The sequence below is a fragment of the Tachysurus vachellii genome, chromosome 4, assembly GCF_030014155.1.
Source record: "Tachysurus vachellii isolate PV-2020 chromosome 4, HZAU_Pvac_v1, whole genome shotgun sequence".
NCBI classification, from domain to species: Eukaryota; Metazoa; Chordata; class Actinopteri; order Siluriformes; family Bagridae; genus Tachysurus; species Tachysurus vachellii.
In genome coordinates this window covers 32,928,140-32,943,139 of record NC_083463.1, presented here as the reverse complement: position 1 = coordinate 32,943,139, position 15,000 = coordinate 32,928,140, and the positions used below count along the sequence as shown (strand labels likewise).

General features: G+C 42.3%; 2 protein-coding genes across 7 annotated transcripts in view; both read right to left on the bottom strand.

Annotated features, from left to right (window-relative positions):
• Positions 1 to 6,687, bottom strand: part of LOC132845069 (phosphoinositide 3-kinase regulatory subunit 6) — a 13,658-nt gene extending 6,971 nt beyond the window's left edge. Inside the window, exons 1-8 of one of the 3 annotated variants that reach the window (XM_060869095.1) lie at positions 6,548 to 6,687; positions 6,044 to 6,120; positions 5,799 to 5,885; positions 5,613 to 5,704; positions 5,300 to 5,368; positions 4,514 to 4,646; positions 1,957 to 2,026; positions 787 to 973 (exon numbers count right to left, since the gene is read on the bottom strand). In XM_060869095.1, coding sequence (XP_060725078.1) covers positions 787 to 973; positions 1,957 to 2,026; positions 4,514 to 4,646; positions 5,300 to 5,368; positions 5,613 to 5,704; positions 5,799 to 5,885; positions 6,044 to 6,089 — 684 coding nt within the window. In that variant the 5' untranslated portion in view covers positions 6,090 to 6,120; positions 6,548 to 6,687. Of the gene's footprint in view, positions 1 to 786; positions 974 to 1,956; positions 2,027 to 4,513; positions 4,647 to 5,299; positions 5,369 to 5,612; positions 5,705 to 5,798; positions 5,886 to 6,043; positions 6,152 to 6,547 lie in introns of all 3 variants that reach the window. The other 2 variants (XM_060869096.1, XM_060869097.1) reach the window with 2 other exon arrangements.
• Positions 6,688 to 12,742: 6,055 nt separating this feature from the next.
• The window catches only part of pik3r5 (phosphoinositide-3-kinase, regulatory subunit 5), a 20,910-nt gene continuing 18,652 nt past the window's right edge, over positions 12,743 to 15,000 (bottom strand). For 2 of the 4 annotated variants that reach the window (XM_060869094.1, XM_060869092.1), the window contains exons 16-18: positions 14,548 to 14,630; positions 13,760 to 13,872; positions 12,743 to 13,221 (exon numbers count right to left, since the gene is read on the bottom strand). In XM_060869094.1, coding sequence (XP_060725077.1) covers positions 13,083 to 13,221; positions 13,760 to 13,872; positions 14,548 to 14,630 — 335 coding nt within the window. In that variant the 3' untranslated portion in view covers positions 12,743 to 13,082. Of the gene's footprint in view, positions 13,222 to 13,759; positions 13,876 to 14,547; positions 14,631 to 15,000 lie in introns of all 4 variants that reach the window. The other 2 variants (XM_060869091.1, XM_060869093.1) reach the window with 1 other exon arrangement.

Sequence of the window (15,000 nt, the reverse complement as noted above, 5' to 3'; positions counted from 1 at the left end):
TCTGTTCTGTGTGTGTATACCTCTGTTCTGTGTGTGTGTATGTGTGTGTTTACGTCTGTTCTGTGTGTGTGTATACCTCTGTTCTGTGTGTGTGTGTGTACTTCTGTTCTGTGTGTGTGTACAGTATACCTCTGTTCTGTGTTTGTGTGTGTGTACTTCTGTTCTTTGTGTGTGTGTGTGTACTTCTGTTCTGTCTGTGTGTTCTTGAAGCTCTTGATCCCGCCACAATTCCCAGTTCTTCCAGAAGCTATTACACGTGTTGCTTTTTTAATCCTTTAGACTGATGGAGACTCTCAGCATCATCACCTGCCTGGAGTTTTCATCTCCTTGTGTTCTATACAACCACTACAGCACATCACATTTCCTCCATCAGACTTCACAGATGGCTTCATGAGGTCCTCCATTTATTTTGCACCTCAGACACACACTCGTCTGTCCACAACTGCTGTTTTTGCCATTAATCCTCTTTCTGTGTTCTTCCGCATTCGAACTATTTCTGTTTACTGAGTCACAGATGCATCGTCATCACTGAACCTCTGCCTGTTTCCTGGAGTCCAGCCTCCTGGAGATATTTCCTCATGGTGGAAGATGAGACTGGTGTTTAGTGGATAAAGCTGTTAGATGTTGAATGAGGACCTGTGAGGTGTCTGATTCTCAGACTAAAGACTCTGATGTCTTTGTCCTCCTCCACAGTTGTGAATTTTAGAAAAACAAAACCTTTGAGTGATTGTGTGTGTGTGTGTGTGTGTGTGTGTGTGTGTGTGAGAGAGAGAGAGATAAAGAGACCTCCAGGGCACGTGTGAGGGTTGGTCCATGACAGTTGTCCTCTCCCAGAGTGGCCTGTAGAAGGCGCTGTATGACATCACGCATGTAGCTGAGCTGTGTCTCCGTCCGACCCTCAGCCTCCAGATCTTCCCTCAACACTGAGCACAGAGACTCTGAGAACACAACTGGATCTGCAAACACAAACACACTGCGAACATAAACACACACACACACACAAACACACACACACAAAGAATTAACCAACTTCTTGTTTAAAAATCAATTAATCAGTATCAGGTGACAGTCACATTAATGTACTGCGGTAAACCAGAGTATGTTAGGAGTGTGTATGTGTGTTTGTCTGTGTGTGTGTCTGTGTGTTTCTGTGTACAATGTGTTTGTAGTTCCAGTGGTGTGTGTGTGGGTCTCCTGCTCTAACACATTCACTGGACAGATCACTCATTAACACACTGTAAAGGAAGAAAACACAGGTTTGTGTGTGTGTGTGTGTGTGTGTGTGTGTGTGTGTGTGTGTGTGTGTGTGTGTGTGTGTGTGTGTGTAAGAGAGAGAAAGTCCAGAGAATGAGACACACTGTCCTGAAAATAAGAACAGAAATGAACAAACAATGCAAACAATGTATTTACACACAATGCTGCAGGGTTGCCATGTTTGGGCCAAACCCCCGTCTGAGTCAGGCAGTAAAACACAACGTTTCATTACATTAAATGTGAATGTAAACAGATGACTGCAGTGTGAGAGGAATAGAACAGGAAGAGACGAGCAGCTGGAGGACAATCATCACCTGTAGAGTGTTCAGTAATGCTGCTTCATCACACAACCCGCTGTTCATTACTTTCCTCTAACACAATAACACCAAGTCTTTTACTGTCCAACATGAGCAGCATTATTATACAGACACATGGCTGTGGGTGGAGTTAGGGATGACACGGACCGACAGAGACAGGAAGTTATTTAATAAAATGTATTAATGAAGTGTGTGAGTTACAGAGAAGGAAGTTTATTATACATCACTGAATGACAGAAAAAACAGAAACAGGTAAACAGGTCAAACCAGTCTGAGTCAGTAACAGACATTATACTGAGTTATTCTATAGGGAATGTGTGAGTGTGTGTGTGTGTGTGTGTGTGTGTGTATGTATATGTGTGTGTATGTGTGTGTGTGTACTTACTGCTCTTGTAAAGGATAATTTTCATTCCTCAGACTGTGTTCAGCCATAAGCGTCTTTAGATACAGTAGTCCTGGCACACACACACACACACACACACACACACACACACACACAATTAATGCTTTACACATCATTACTTTATTACAAGTTTATATTATAATGAAACAAAGCCCAAAAAATAAAAATTAAAAAGAAAAAATACTTTTTTATGAGTTTCTTTCTTCTGTAATTTTACACACACAAAGTTGGGACACTGTACAAATTGTGAATAAAAAAGGAATGCAATAATTTACAAATGTCATAAACGTATATTTTATTCACAATAGAATACAGATAACATATCAAATGTTGAAAGTGAGACATTTTGAAATTTCATGCTAAATATTGGCTCATTTTGGGTTTCATGAGAGCTACACAATCCAAAAAAGTTGGGACACGTAGCAATAAGAGGCCGGAAAAGTTACATGTACGTATAAGGAACAGCTGGAGGACCAATTTGTAAATTATTTAGTCAATTAGGAACATGACTGGGTATAAAAAGAGCCTGTCAGTGTGGCCGTGTCTCTCAGACGTCAGGATGGACAGAGGATCACCGATTCCCCCGATGCTGTGGTGAAAAATAGTGGAGCAAAATCAGAAAGGAGTTTCTCAGAGAAAAATTGCAAAGAGTTTGACGTTCTCATCATCTACAGTGTATAATATCATCCAAAGGTTCAGAGAATCTGGAACAATCTCTGTGTGTAAGGGTCAAGGTCGGAGAACCGTACTGGTGCCCGTGATCTTCTGGCCCTGAGACGTCACTGCATCACATACAGGAATGTTACTGTAATGGAAACCACAACATGGGCTCAGGAACTTCCAGAAAACATTGTCAGTGAACACAATCCACCGAGCCATTCGCCGTCCGGCTAAAACTCTATAGGTCAAAAAAGAAGCCGTATCTAAACATGATCCAGAAGCGCAGGCGTTTTCTCTGGGCCAAGGATCATTTAACATGGACTGTGGCAAAGTGGAAACTGTTCTGTGGTCAGACGAATCAAAATGTGAACTTCTGTTTTTGGAAAACTGGACGTCATGTCATCTGGACTACAGAGGACAAGGACAACCCACGTTGTTATCAGTGCTCAGTTCAGAAGCCTGCATCTCTGATGGTATGGGGTTACATGAGTGTGTGTGGCATGGGCAGCTTACACATCTGGAAAGGCACCATCAATGCTGAAAGGTAGATCCAAGTTCTAGAACAACATACGCTTCCATCCAGACGTCGTCTCTTTCAGGGAAGACCTTACATTTCCCAACATGACGATGCCAGACCACATACTGCATCAGTTACAACATCATGGCTGCGTAGAAGAAGGATCCGGGTACTGAAATGGCAGCCTGCAGTCCAGAGATTTCACCCATAGAAAACATTTGGCGCATCATAAAGAGGAAGATGTGACAAAGGTAATGTGACCTGAGACAGATGAGCAACTAGAAGCCTGTATTAGACAAGAATGGGACAACATTCCTATTCTAAACTTGAGCGACTTGTCTCCTCAGTCCCCAGACGTCTGCAGACTGGTATAAAAAGAAGAGTTGATGCCACACTGTGGGAAACATGGCCTTGTTCCAGCTTTTTTGAGATGTGTTGATGCCATGAAATTTAAAATCAACTTATTTTTGCCTTAAAATGATAAATTTTCTCAGTTTAAACATTTGATGTCATCTGTGTTGTGTTCTGAATGAAATATTAACATTTGAAACTTCCACATATATATATTTATATACACATTTACATCTGCCATATTTTTAGGTGAAGGTAATGAGTAAAAGAGGCGGAGTCACTGAGTTACAGAGTCAGTAAATTACAGAGTCAGTAAGTAAATTACAGAGTCAGTCACTGAGTTACAGTCAGTAAGTTACAGAGTCAGTAAGTAAATTACAGAGTCAGTCACTGAGTTACAGAGTCAGTAAGTTACAGAGTCAGTAAGTAAATTACAGAGTCAGTAAGTTACAGAGTCAGTCACTGAGTTACAGAGTCAGTAAGTTACAGAGTCAGTAAGTAAATTACAGAGTCAGTAAGTTACAGAGTCAGTCACTGAGTTACAGAGTCAGTAAGTTACAGAGTCAGTCACTGAGTTACAGAGTCAGTAAGTTACAGAGTCAGTCACTGAGTTACAGAGTCAGTAAGTAAATTACGGAGTCAGTCACTGAGTTACAGAGTCAGTAAGTAAATTACGGAGTCAGTCACTGAGTTACAGAGTCAGTAAGTAAATTACGGAGTCAGTCACTCAGTTACTGAGTCACTTACTGATTAACGGAGTCACTTAAAAAAACAGCAACATTTGAAGACAAACTTTTGAAGGAAGTTACAGTTTAAATGATATATAAAAGTTATTCCTGAAGTATTTGATATTAATTTATTTGAAACTGCAGCAAACCTGAAATTAACCTCACAGACATAGACCTGTACTCTAAACACTACAAACACACCTAATATATCTATAACTGTGTGTGTGTGTGTGTGTGTGTGTGTGTGTGTGTGTGTGTGTGTGTGTGTGAGTGAGAGAGATACCTGGGGTATGTGTCTCTGTTTTTAACTGTCTAGTGTAATTGAGCCCTACAATACAGAACGGCTCTGGCAGCGTCAGCATCCTCTTACATGACTCGTAAAGCCTTTTATACAGAACATCAGGAATGTACGCCACCTGCAACACACACACAGACACACACACAGACACACACACAGACACACACACAGACACACACACAGACACACACACACAGACACACACACACACAGACACACACAGACACACACACAGACACACACACAGACACACACACACACAGACACACACAGACACACACACACACAGACACACACAGACACACACACACACAGACACACACACGCACACACAGACACACACACACAGACACACACAGACACACACAGACACACACAGACACAGACACAGACACACAGACACACACAGACACACACACGCACACACACAGACACACACAGACACACACAGACACACACACAGACACACACACAGACACACACAGACACACACACAGACACACACACAGACACACACAGACACACACACACAGACACACACATGCACACACAGACACACACAGACACACACATGCACACACAGACACACACATACACACATACACACACATACACACACACGCACACATAGACACACACAGACACACAGACACACACATGCACACACAGACACACACATACACACACAGACACACACACAGACACACACACATTATGATTTGCATGTTTAATTTTAATAAGAAACTATTTGATAAACTATTAGCACACTACCTGTATGACGGCGTACATGAGAGTGTGTAACAGTGGGATGATGTGGGATTTCATGTCGACTCTCTCAGCCTGTGAACATGACATAAAATATTAAATAAAAACATTAAAGATTAGTGACTCCGCCTCCTTATCTCAATAACCTTTACCTACATAATAATTAAACAGGCACAAGCAGTTTATAAACACCTGTCATTCATTCATCTGTTATCTGAATGTGATCTACATTATCACACTATCTATAGACACTCCTAAATAGTTCTGTAACACACACACACACACACACACACACACACACACACACACAGTGTCTTACTCTTTCCAGCTCCTTGAGAGTTACTCGGACCAAAGCAAGGCTCTTCTGAGGATCACACTGAACCTTCTTATGCAAAGTCCACCTTAGCATTCCTAAACACACACACACACACACACACACACAGTATTGGTACTGCTACACAGACAGTACACAGTACACGGACCTCTGACCAGGTGAGTGTGTTACCTTTATTGCCCACACACTGTGGGGTGTCCAGTTCTCTCAGAATCGCCTGTAGGCTTCGGTAGATTTCTGAATCCATAGCTGCAAGTTCTACAAACACATCACACACACACACACACACACACGCACACACATACACACACTCTAAACTCTCACATTTATGAAGTAATTAAAGGTTTTTTAACGTGATAATAATACATTTATTAATATTTAATAACATTTATAAGACTCAGAACCAGAACCAGTACCTGCTGCGTCCATACTACAGTCACTAGAGTTTACCCACGATGCCATGTGAGCATGATGATGTCACTGCTGGTGGTCGCTAGGATGGAAAGAAGCAAATGTATGTTCTACTGCAACACACACACACACACACACAGAGAGAGCTGACTCAGACATTCTGTTCCTTAATCTGTTCTCAACTTAGCCAAACTTTCTTTCTCCTAGTATGACAAACACACAGGCACAGGCACACACACACACACACACACACACACACACACACACACACACACACACACACAGTGCCCAAAGACGAGGTGGAAGAAACACATGAAAAGTGAAGCAAAAACAGAAACTAAATCAGACTTGTTCATCTCTGCTAACCATTAAGCAAAACTAGCCACATTTTCAACACACACACACACACACACACACACACACACACACACACACACACACACACACACACACACACACACACACACACACACACAAGTTATAAGAACATTCCAGTTCCATTCTCTGACCTGTTTTGTAGAGACTACATCTGTGGGCTACATCGCTATGCACATGATGTCGACTGAGAGGGAGAGAGAGACACGCCGAGTAACACTTCCTCTATCTATACACACACACACACACACACAGACAGTCAGAGAGAGAGACGGAAAGAGAGAGAGCAAGAGAGGGAGGGAGGAGGAAGAGAGACAGTGTGTGTGTAGAGGATGGAATAAACAGAGGAAAGTTCATAGGGTGCACAAGGAGTGTTTACTAGAGGTGTGAGAAAAGTGTGTGTGTGTGTGTGTCTGTGTTTGTGTGTGTGTTTGTGTGCGTGTGTTTGTGTGTGTCTGTGTTTGTGTGTGTGTTTGTGTGTGTGTGTCTGTGTTTGTGTGTGTTTGTGTGTGTGTCTGTCTGTGTTTGTGTGTGTGTTTGTGTGTGAGTGTGTTTGTGTGTGTGTTTGTGTATCTGTGTTTGTTTGTGTGTGTGTGTGTGTTTGTGTGTGTGTGTGTTTGTGTGTGTGTGTTTGTGTATCTGTGTGTGTGTCTGTGTGAATGCCTGATTGTACATTAGGAGTGATCACGTCTATATTTAACCCAAACTCTGGCAGTAAACACTCATTATATATTGCACTATTTATTCAGCTTTCTTCACTTTTTTCTTCACTTATAAGAATGTTAATGAGCAGAACTGAATGTTATTACTGTGGGAATAGATGTGTAACACCCACAGACCAGAGCAGAGAAAACAAGATGTTAATGATGAGGGTTAATGAGTTATTACTGTTAAGTGCACTAACACTGTAGAGCTTGTTAGTGATGAAAGAATAAACCAGTCACTGGGGTAAATATTGTGAGCTCAGATTAACCACTGTAATGCTAATTATAGTTAAAGTGTCATATTCACTGCCATTTTTATGCTAGCTAGCTATCAGCAGTTAGGGTTAGTTAGCTGTAATGTTTAAATCTTTATAATAATATCATTATTTATACAGCTCATTTATACATGTGTAATAGTGTGTAAAAAACAATCACATCAAACACACACACACAGTACACACACACACACACACACACTCACACACACACACACACGCACTGTACACACTGGCTCTGAAATACACCTTTTATAAATGTGTGGACTATTTCCTGTTCCCTCTGCAGTAAATCAGCCCACATCCTATACACAGATGTGTGTGTGTTTGCGTGTGTGTGTTTGTGTGTGTGTGTGTGTGTGTGTGTGTGTGTGTGTGTATCTCAACTCTGTTGTCTGTAATAAAAGTTTTAATCATAAATTGATTTTGTAATAAATTTCTACATTTTTATTCTGTTTTTATATCCAGAAGAAAGCTGTGTAATGAGAAACACAAAGAACAGAAATGAACAGAATCTCACTGTAACATCTTCAGCTATTTTCAACTAGTTGAGGAAATGTGGTGACTGACTGTACTGTAGACACACACACACACACACACACACACACACACACACACACACACACACACACACACACACAATCTCTCTAGCTATCTCTCTGTCTTGCTGTGCTGTAACCTTGCATACACTTTAAACAACCGCAGTACAACTGGGGCAGAGAGAGAGAGAGTGTGTGTGTGTGTGTGTGTGTATGTGTACGTGTGCATGTGTGCGAGTGTGTGTGAGCGTGTGTGTTTGTTCACTCTGTGTTTTGAGCAAAATGGCATCTATAGATGAAGTGCACTGTTTCAGCAACATTCAAAACCACAAAATGTCCTGTGTGTGTGTGTGTGTGAGAGAGAGAGAGAGAGAGAGAGAGAGAGAGAGAGAGAGAGAGAGAGGAACTGATGTGTTTCCTGGCTTTCTAAATGTGTAGGCGGAAATACAGAAAGTTATATTTAACCTGAAAAAGTACCATGTCCAAACACACACGCAAACACACACGCAAACACACACACACACACACACAGACCCGCTTTACTCAGTGTCTATAAAGATGAACTGCAGTAACATTGAAATAATAGGAAACACCTTTTGTAGAACAGAGATATATATATGAGAGAGAGAGAGAGAGAGAGAGAGAGAGAGAGAGAGAGAGAGAGAGAGAGAGAGAGAGAGAGAGAGAGAGAGAGAGAGAGAAAGTGAGAGAAAGAGAGAGTGAGAATGTGTGAGGTGAGAATGCTGTACATAGACTTTAGTTCAGCATTTAACACAATCATCCCTCAGCACCTGATTTTGAAGCTGAACCTGCTGGGACTGAACACCTCCCTCTGCAACTAGATCCTGGACTTCCTGACTCTGAGACCTCAGTCAGTCCGGATCAGGAACTGCATCTCCAGCACCACCACACTGAACACTGGAGCCCCTCAGGGCTGCGTGCTCAGTCCACTGCTGTTCACTCTGCTGACTCACGACTGAGCAGCAAGGCACAGATCGAACCATATCATCAAGTTCACTGATGACACGACTGTGGTGGGTCTCATCAACAAGAACGACGAGTCAGCATACAGAGAGAAGGTGCAACATCTAACTGTCTGGTGTAGAGCCAACAACCTGTCTCTGAATGTGGATGAAACTAAAGAGATGGTTGTTGACTTCAGGAGAGCACAGAGCGACCACTCTCTGCTGAACATCGACGGATCATCTGTAGAGATCATCAAGAGCACCAGCTCCATCACCAAGAAAGTCCAGCAGCGTCTCTACTTCTTACAAAGGCTGAGGAAGCCCAACCCCCCCCCCTTCTAACCATGTTCTACAGAGGGACCATTGAGATCATCCTGAGCAGCTGCATCACTGTCTGGTTTGTGAACTGCACCATCTCTGATCTCAAGACCCTGCAGTGGAGAGTGAGGACAGCTGAGAAGATCATTGGGGTCTCTCTTCCCTCTATCATGGACACTTACACCACACACTGCATCCACAAAGCCAACAGCATTGTGGACCTCACACACTCTTCACCTCACACACCCCTCACACACACTCTTCACCACACACACCCCTCACACACACTCTTCACCTCACACACCCCTCACACACACTCTTCACCTCACACACCCCTCACACACACTCTTCACCTCACACACCCCTCACACACACTCTTCACCACACACACCCCTCACACACACTCTTTACCCCACACACCCCTCACACACACTCTTCACCCCACACACCCCTCAGACACACTCTTCACCCCACCCACCCCTCAAACACACTCTTCACCCCACCCACCCCTCACACACACTCTTCACCCCACCCACCCCTCACACACACTCTTCACCCCACCCACCCCTCACACACACTCTTCACCCCACCCACCCCTCACACACACTCTTTACCCCACACACCCCTCACACACACTCTTCACCCCACACACCCCTCACACACACTCTTTACCCCACACACCCCTCACACACACTCTTCACCCCACCCACCCCACACACACTCTTCTCCCCACCCACCCCTCACACACACTCTTTACCCCACACACCCCTCACACACACTCTTTACCCCACACACCCCTCACACACACTCTTCACCCCACCCACCCCTCACACACACTCTTCACCCCACCCACCCCTCACACACACTCTTTACCCCACACACCCCTCACACACACTCTTCACCCCACACACCCCTCACACACACTCTTTACCCCACACACCCCTCACACACACTCTTTACCCCACCCACCCCTCACACACACTCTTCACCCCACACACCCCTCACACACACTCTTCACCCCACACACCCCTCACACACACTCTTTACCCCACACACCCCTCACACACACTCTTTACCCCACACACCCCTCACACACACTCTTTACCCCACACACCCCTCACACACACTCCTCACCCCACCCACCCCTCACACACACTCTTCTCCCCACCCACCCCTCACACACACTCTTCACCCCACACTCTTTGGGCCTCATGACCAGACTGTGTAACAGTTTCTTTCCACAAGCCACAACAGACTCATCAATAACTGAACTGAACTGTACCGAGCACAATACACACACACACAGACACACAGACACACAGACACACACACACAACTGTATGGACTGAACTGATCCTTATCAGTTCCAATATACATCCATGTCTACAGCACCACCATATAAAACTGTTTACATGATGTTTATACACACTGTTTATGCTCTTTTGTTTAATGTCTTGTATAGTTTGTCTGCAATGTCTTTTGTCCTGCACTGTCTTCTTGTCTTGTGTCTCACACTGTGTACACCAGGTTGTACAGATACACTTTATGTGTGTAGGACTAACTTACTTCAGTCCTTATCTCTGTGATGTTCTGTGTAGCTCCCTGGTCCTGGAGGAACGTTGTGTCATGTCACTGTGTACTGTGTCACATATATATGGTGTAAATGATAATAAAAGCTCTTGACTTGATCAGTTTGGAACAGACTGAAGGACTCTGGGTTTGGGGAAAGATGCTTGAAAGCTGAAGGTGGAGAAAAGCTTAAAATATTCAGAATTCACACACACACACACACACACACACACACACACACACACACACACACACATAGACACACCCAGACACACACACACACAGGCAGACACACACACACACACACACACACAGGCAGACACACACACACAGGCAGACACACACACACACACAGGCAGACACACACACACACACACACACAGAGTAAAACAATATGAGGAAGTGCACTGAGGCTGAACACACATCACAGAGAGAGAGGGGCTGTGAGATGTGTGTGTATGTGTGTGAGATGTGTGTGTGTGTTTCTTGGTTTTAACTTTGTGCTTTTTTCCTTCATTCTCAGTGTATAAAGTTCTGTTGCAAGTCTGAAGTGAGATATAATGAAGATTTCAGATGCTCTTACTTTCTTACTTGGGGAAGAGAGAGAGAGAGAGAGAGAGAGAGAGAGAGAGAGAGAGAGAGAGAGAGAGAGAGAGAGAGAGAGAGGAAAGATATTTTTCCATAAATCAGACTGGAAAAAACCGCAAACACACACACACACACACACACACACACACACACACACACACACACACACACACACACACACACACACCCCAATGCCACATTAGATATATTTCATTCATTATCTCTAATGTCGCTTAAATTGTATAAAAATATTGTTTCATTTATTATTAACAGTCCCAGTGTATGATGTCATTTTCAAAAGATTTTCCTGTTAGGATCTAATGGTTTGAATGGTTTAATGGTTTGGTTTTAAAAAAGATGACGTAGTTCAGTAGAACAACAGCGCCCCCTGCTGGTCATAAGGGGAAACAAACACTCCAACAAACACGTTATAATAATAATAATAATAATAATAATAATAATAATAATAATAATGACAGTCATGAAGAGAAACTACTTCTAATATTAATAAATTAATTAAACATCATTAACAAAAATATAAAAGCATCCTCTGATCTGTCCCTTCATCTCTAAACACAACAGATGAAGAGCTGTTAATTAATGCACTTTTTATTTGTATACAGATTTACACAGAAACTGCATTTATAAATATCTCTATACAAAAATGTTAAAATTTATCAAATTGTATTAAAATAGATTTGTTTAAAACATTTTGTTTCTAATAATCATTTTATTATCATTATAATTATTATTTATTAGAATTCTGCAATAATGAGAAACAAAACAAAGTGAAACAAAATGTAAATTACAATTTTGTAATAAAAACAAGAAATCTTGATTTTATTCAGTATTTTAAAGCACTGGTTTAGCTTCACTTTTACACTGGGATTGTGTCTGGGATGTAATTAAAGAGTCACAGAAATCAGTGATAAAGGTTTTTATTTACACTCAGTCTTTACATCCACATGGTTTAATTTAAACAAACAACAAGCACCTACAATTAAAAAGTACCATATCAGGAGCTCTGCTTCAGAGAGGATCTCAGTATGACAGAAATCATACACACACACACACACACATTCGCACACACTCACGCACCCCCCCCCACACACATTCGCACACATTCGCACACCCCCACACACACATACACACATACACCCCCCCAACCACACATGCGCGCGCACACACACACACACACACGCACGCACACACACATTCGCACACCCCCACACACACATCCCCCCCCCACTCCCCACACACACACACATATTTTCCTCAGCAGAGTTTCTCCTCTATTTAAAAAGATCCTGAATGAATAACATGATCCTATCCTCAGGCTTCAGTGTTTTAATATCACTCTTAAACTCCACAAAGGAAAAAGGGCTTTATTTTTAAACCATTAATAAAAATCTTACTGAGCTGCAGGACACATATTTAACATCGTGGCCTTGAAGCTTCAGCGGGTCAGAACATGGCACTGATAGATTTTTGTCGTTAAAGTACACACTGTAATTACACATAACTTTGGTTAAACATGGAGTTCATTCCAATAAGATTTATAATAAAGATTATACAGTGTTTTTGGTGCAAAACTATAAACAGTGTCAGTGCTGAGGTCTGCAATCTTAACAGTGATTTTACCCTGAGCTGAAAACATCTACTGAACATTAATGAGGTTCATCAGTAGGGAGTCGAGTCGAGGTCCAGCGGGTCACGGCTGGGGTCCACTGAAGGTGGAGATCGGTAAACAGAGCAGAGAACAGAATGTTTGCTCCATCTGACTGGAGAGAGCTCTCACCTTCAGCCAATCAGAACAACTGTCTGGCTTATAACACACCGACACCTCACACCTGTTAGACACACACACACACACAGTGAGTGAATGTGTGCGTGTGTGTTTGTGTAAGTGTGTGTGTGTTTGTGTGTGTGTATGTATGTGTGTGTATGTGTGTGTGTAAGTGTGTGTATGTGTGTGTGTGAGTGTGTGTGTGTAAGTGTGTGTGAGTGTGTGTGTAAGTGTGTGAGTGTGTGTGTGAGTGTGTGTGAGAGTGTGTGTGAGTGTGTGTGTGTGTGTGTGTGTGTGTAAGTGTGTGAGTGTGTGTGTGAGTGTGTGTGAGTAAGTGAGTGTGAGTAAGTGAGTGTGTGTGTGAGTGTGTGTATGTGTGTGTGTGTGAGTGTGTGTGAGTGTGTGTATGTGTGAGAGTGTGTGTGTAAGTGTGTGTGTGAGTGTGTGTGTGTGAGTGTGTGTATGAGAGTGTGTATGAGAGTGTGTGTAAGTGTGTGTGTGTGTGAGTGTGTGTATGTGTGTGTGTGTGAGAGTGTGTGTAAGTGTGTGTGTAAGTGTGTGTGTAAGTGTGTGTGTAAGTGTGTGTGTAAGTGTGTGTGTACCGTGTGACGCTCTGTAAAATCTTTTTCTCATCCTGATCTAAACAGACAGCAAACGTCGTGTTTCCAGATCCACAGACACGAAACCTGTCCACCTTCACCTGAGTTACACTCAGCTGCTGCACACAGACACACACACACACACACACACACACACACAGAGAACTTAGATATTGTGTGGATTCTTCTAAACACAGATAAAGAACAAATCTCTTTTCATTATATCTGTTAATGAGTGTTGAAATCTTTATTTCATTGATGTGTTTTAATGTCTAGAGATTAGAATAAAATGTTTTAATGTCTAGAGATTAGAATAAAATGTTTTAATGTCTAGAGATTAGAATAAAATGTTTTAATGTCTAGAGATTAGAATAAAATGTTTTAATAACTTTAAAATGTTTTACTTAAACAGGAATAAACAATATTAAAAAGTGAATCACAGCAACTTTTTTTTCAGCGTTTCAGACTCAAAGTGAAAGAGGAGGGAGTTTTGTGGCTCACTGACACAAAACAAAAACACCAAGGTAAGAAAAGCTGCAGTGACAAACACTGGTGCTCTGGTGGCTGTTGGTGCGGAGTGTGTGCGTGTGTGTGTGTGTGTTTACGCTGTATATGGCATGCTCACTGTGTTTGTGTTTGGTCGCGTGCTGTGTTTTTTGCACCATCTCTAAACCCTGCTTCCTTCCTGCACTTCAGATTTTTATCTCAACAGATTTGTGTTTAAGAGAATCGTCACTCGTCCTAAATCTTCGTCTTCTCTCTCAGTTACTGAGAATAATCTCTTCATTTACCTGATTGTAGTTCCTTTTGGTTTTGGAGTTCTGCCTCTTTAAAACCTCAGTCATGGTCAGCTGCAGGAACTCCATCTTAGGATCTAGACATAAAATAGATTTAAACACATTATCTGTGTTTATTCTTCACACTGTTCTTCACACTGTTCCTCACACTGTTCCTCACACTGTTCCTCACACTGTTCCTCACACTGTTCTTCACACTGTTCTTCACACTGTTCCTCACACTGTTCCTCACACTGTTCGTTACTGCATTAATAACTAAACAAACTCTAGTGACACACCATCATTTTTACTCTTTAACTCCTTCCCCTGGTGCTCAGGTTTGCAGCTCAGATGTAACACCGAGCTCATTAATGTTAGATACTGAGCTTCAGCTTCAACATCAAGAGCAGCAGTGATTCATTTATAAAACAGATAAAAGCTAAAATATCAGACATCAGGAAATATAAA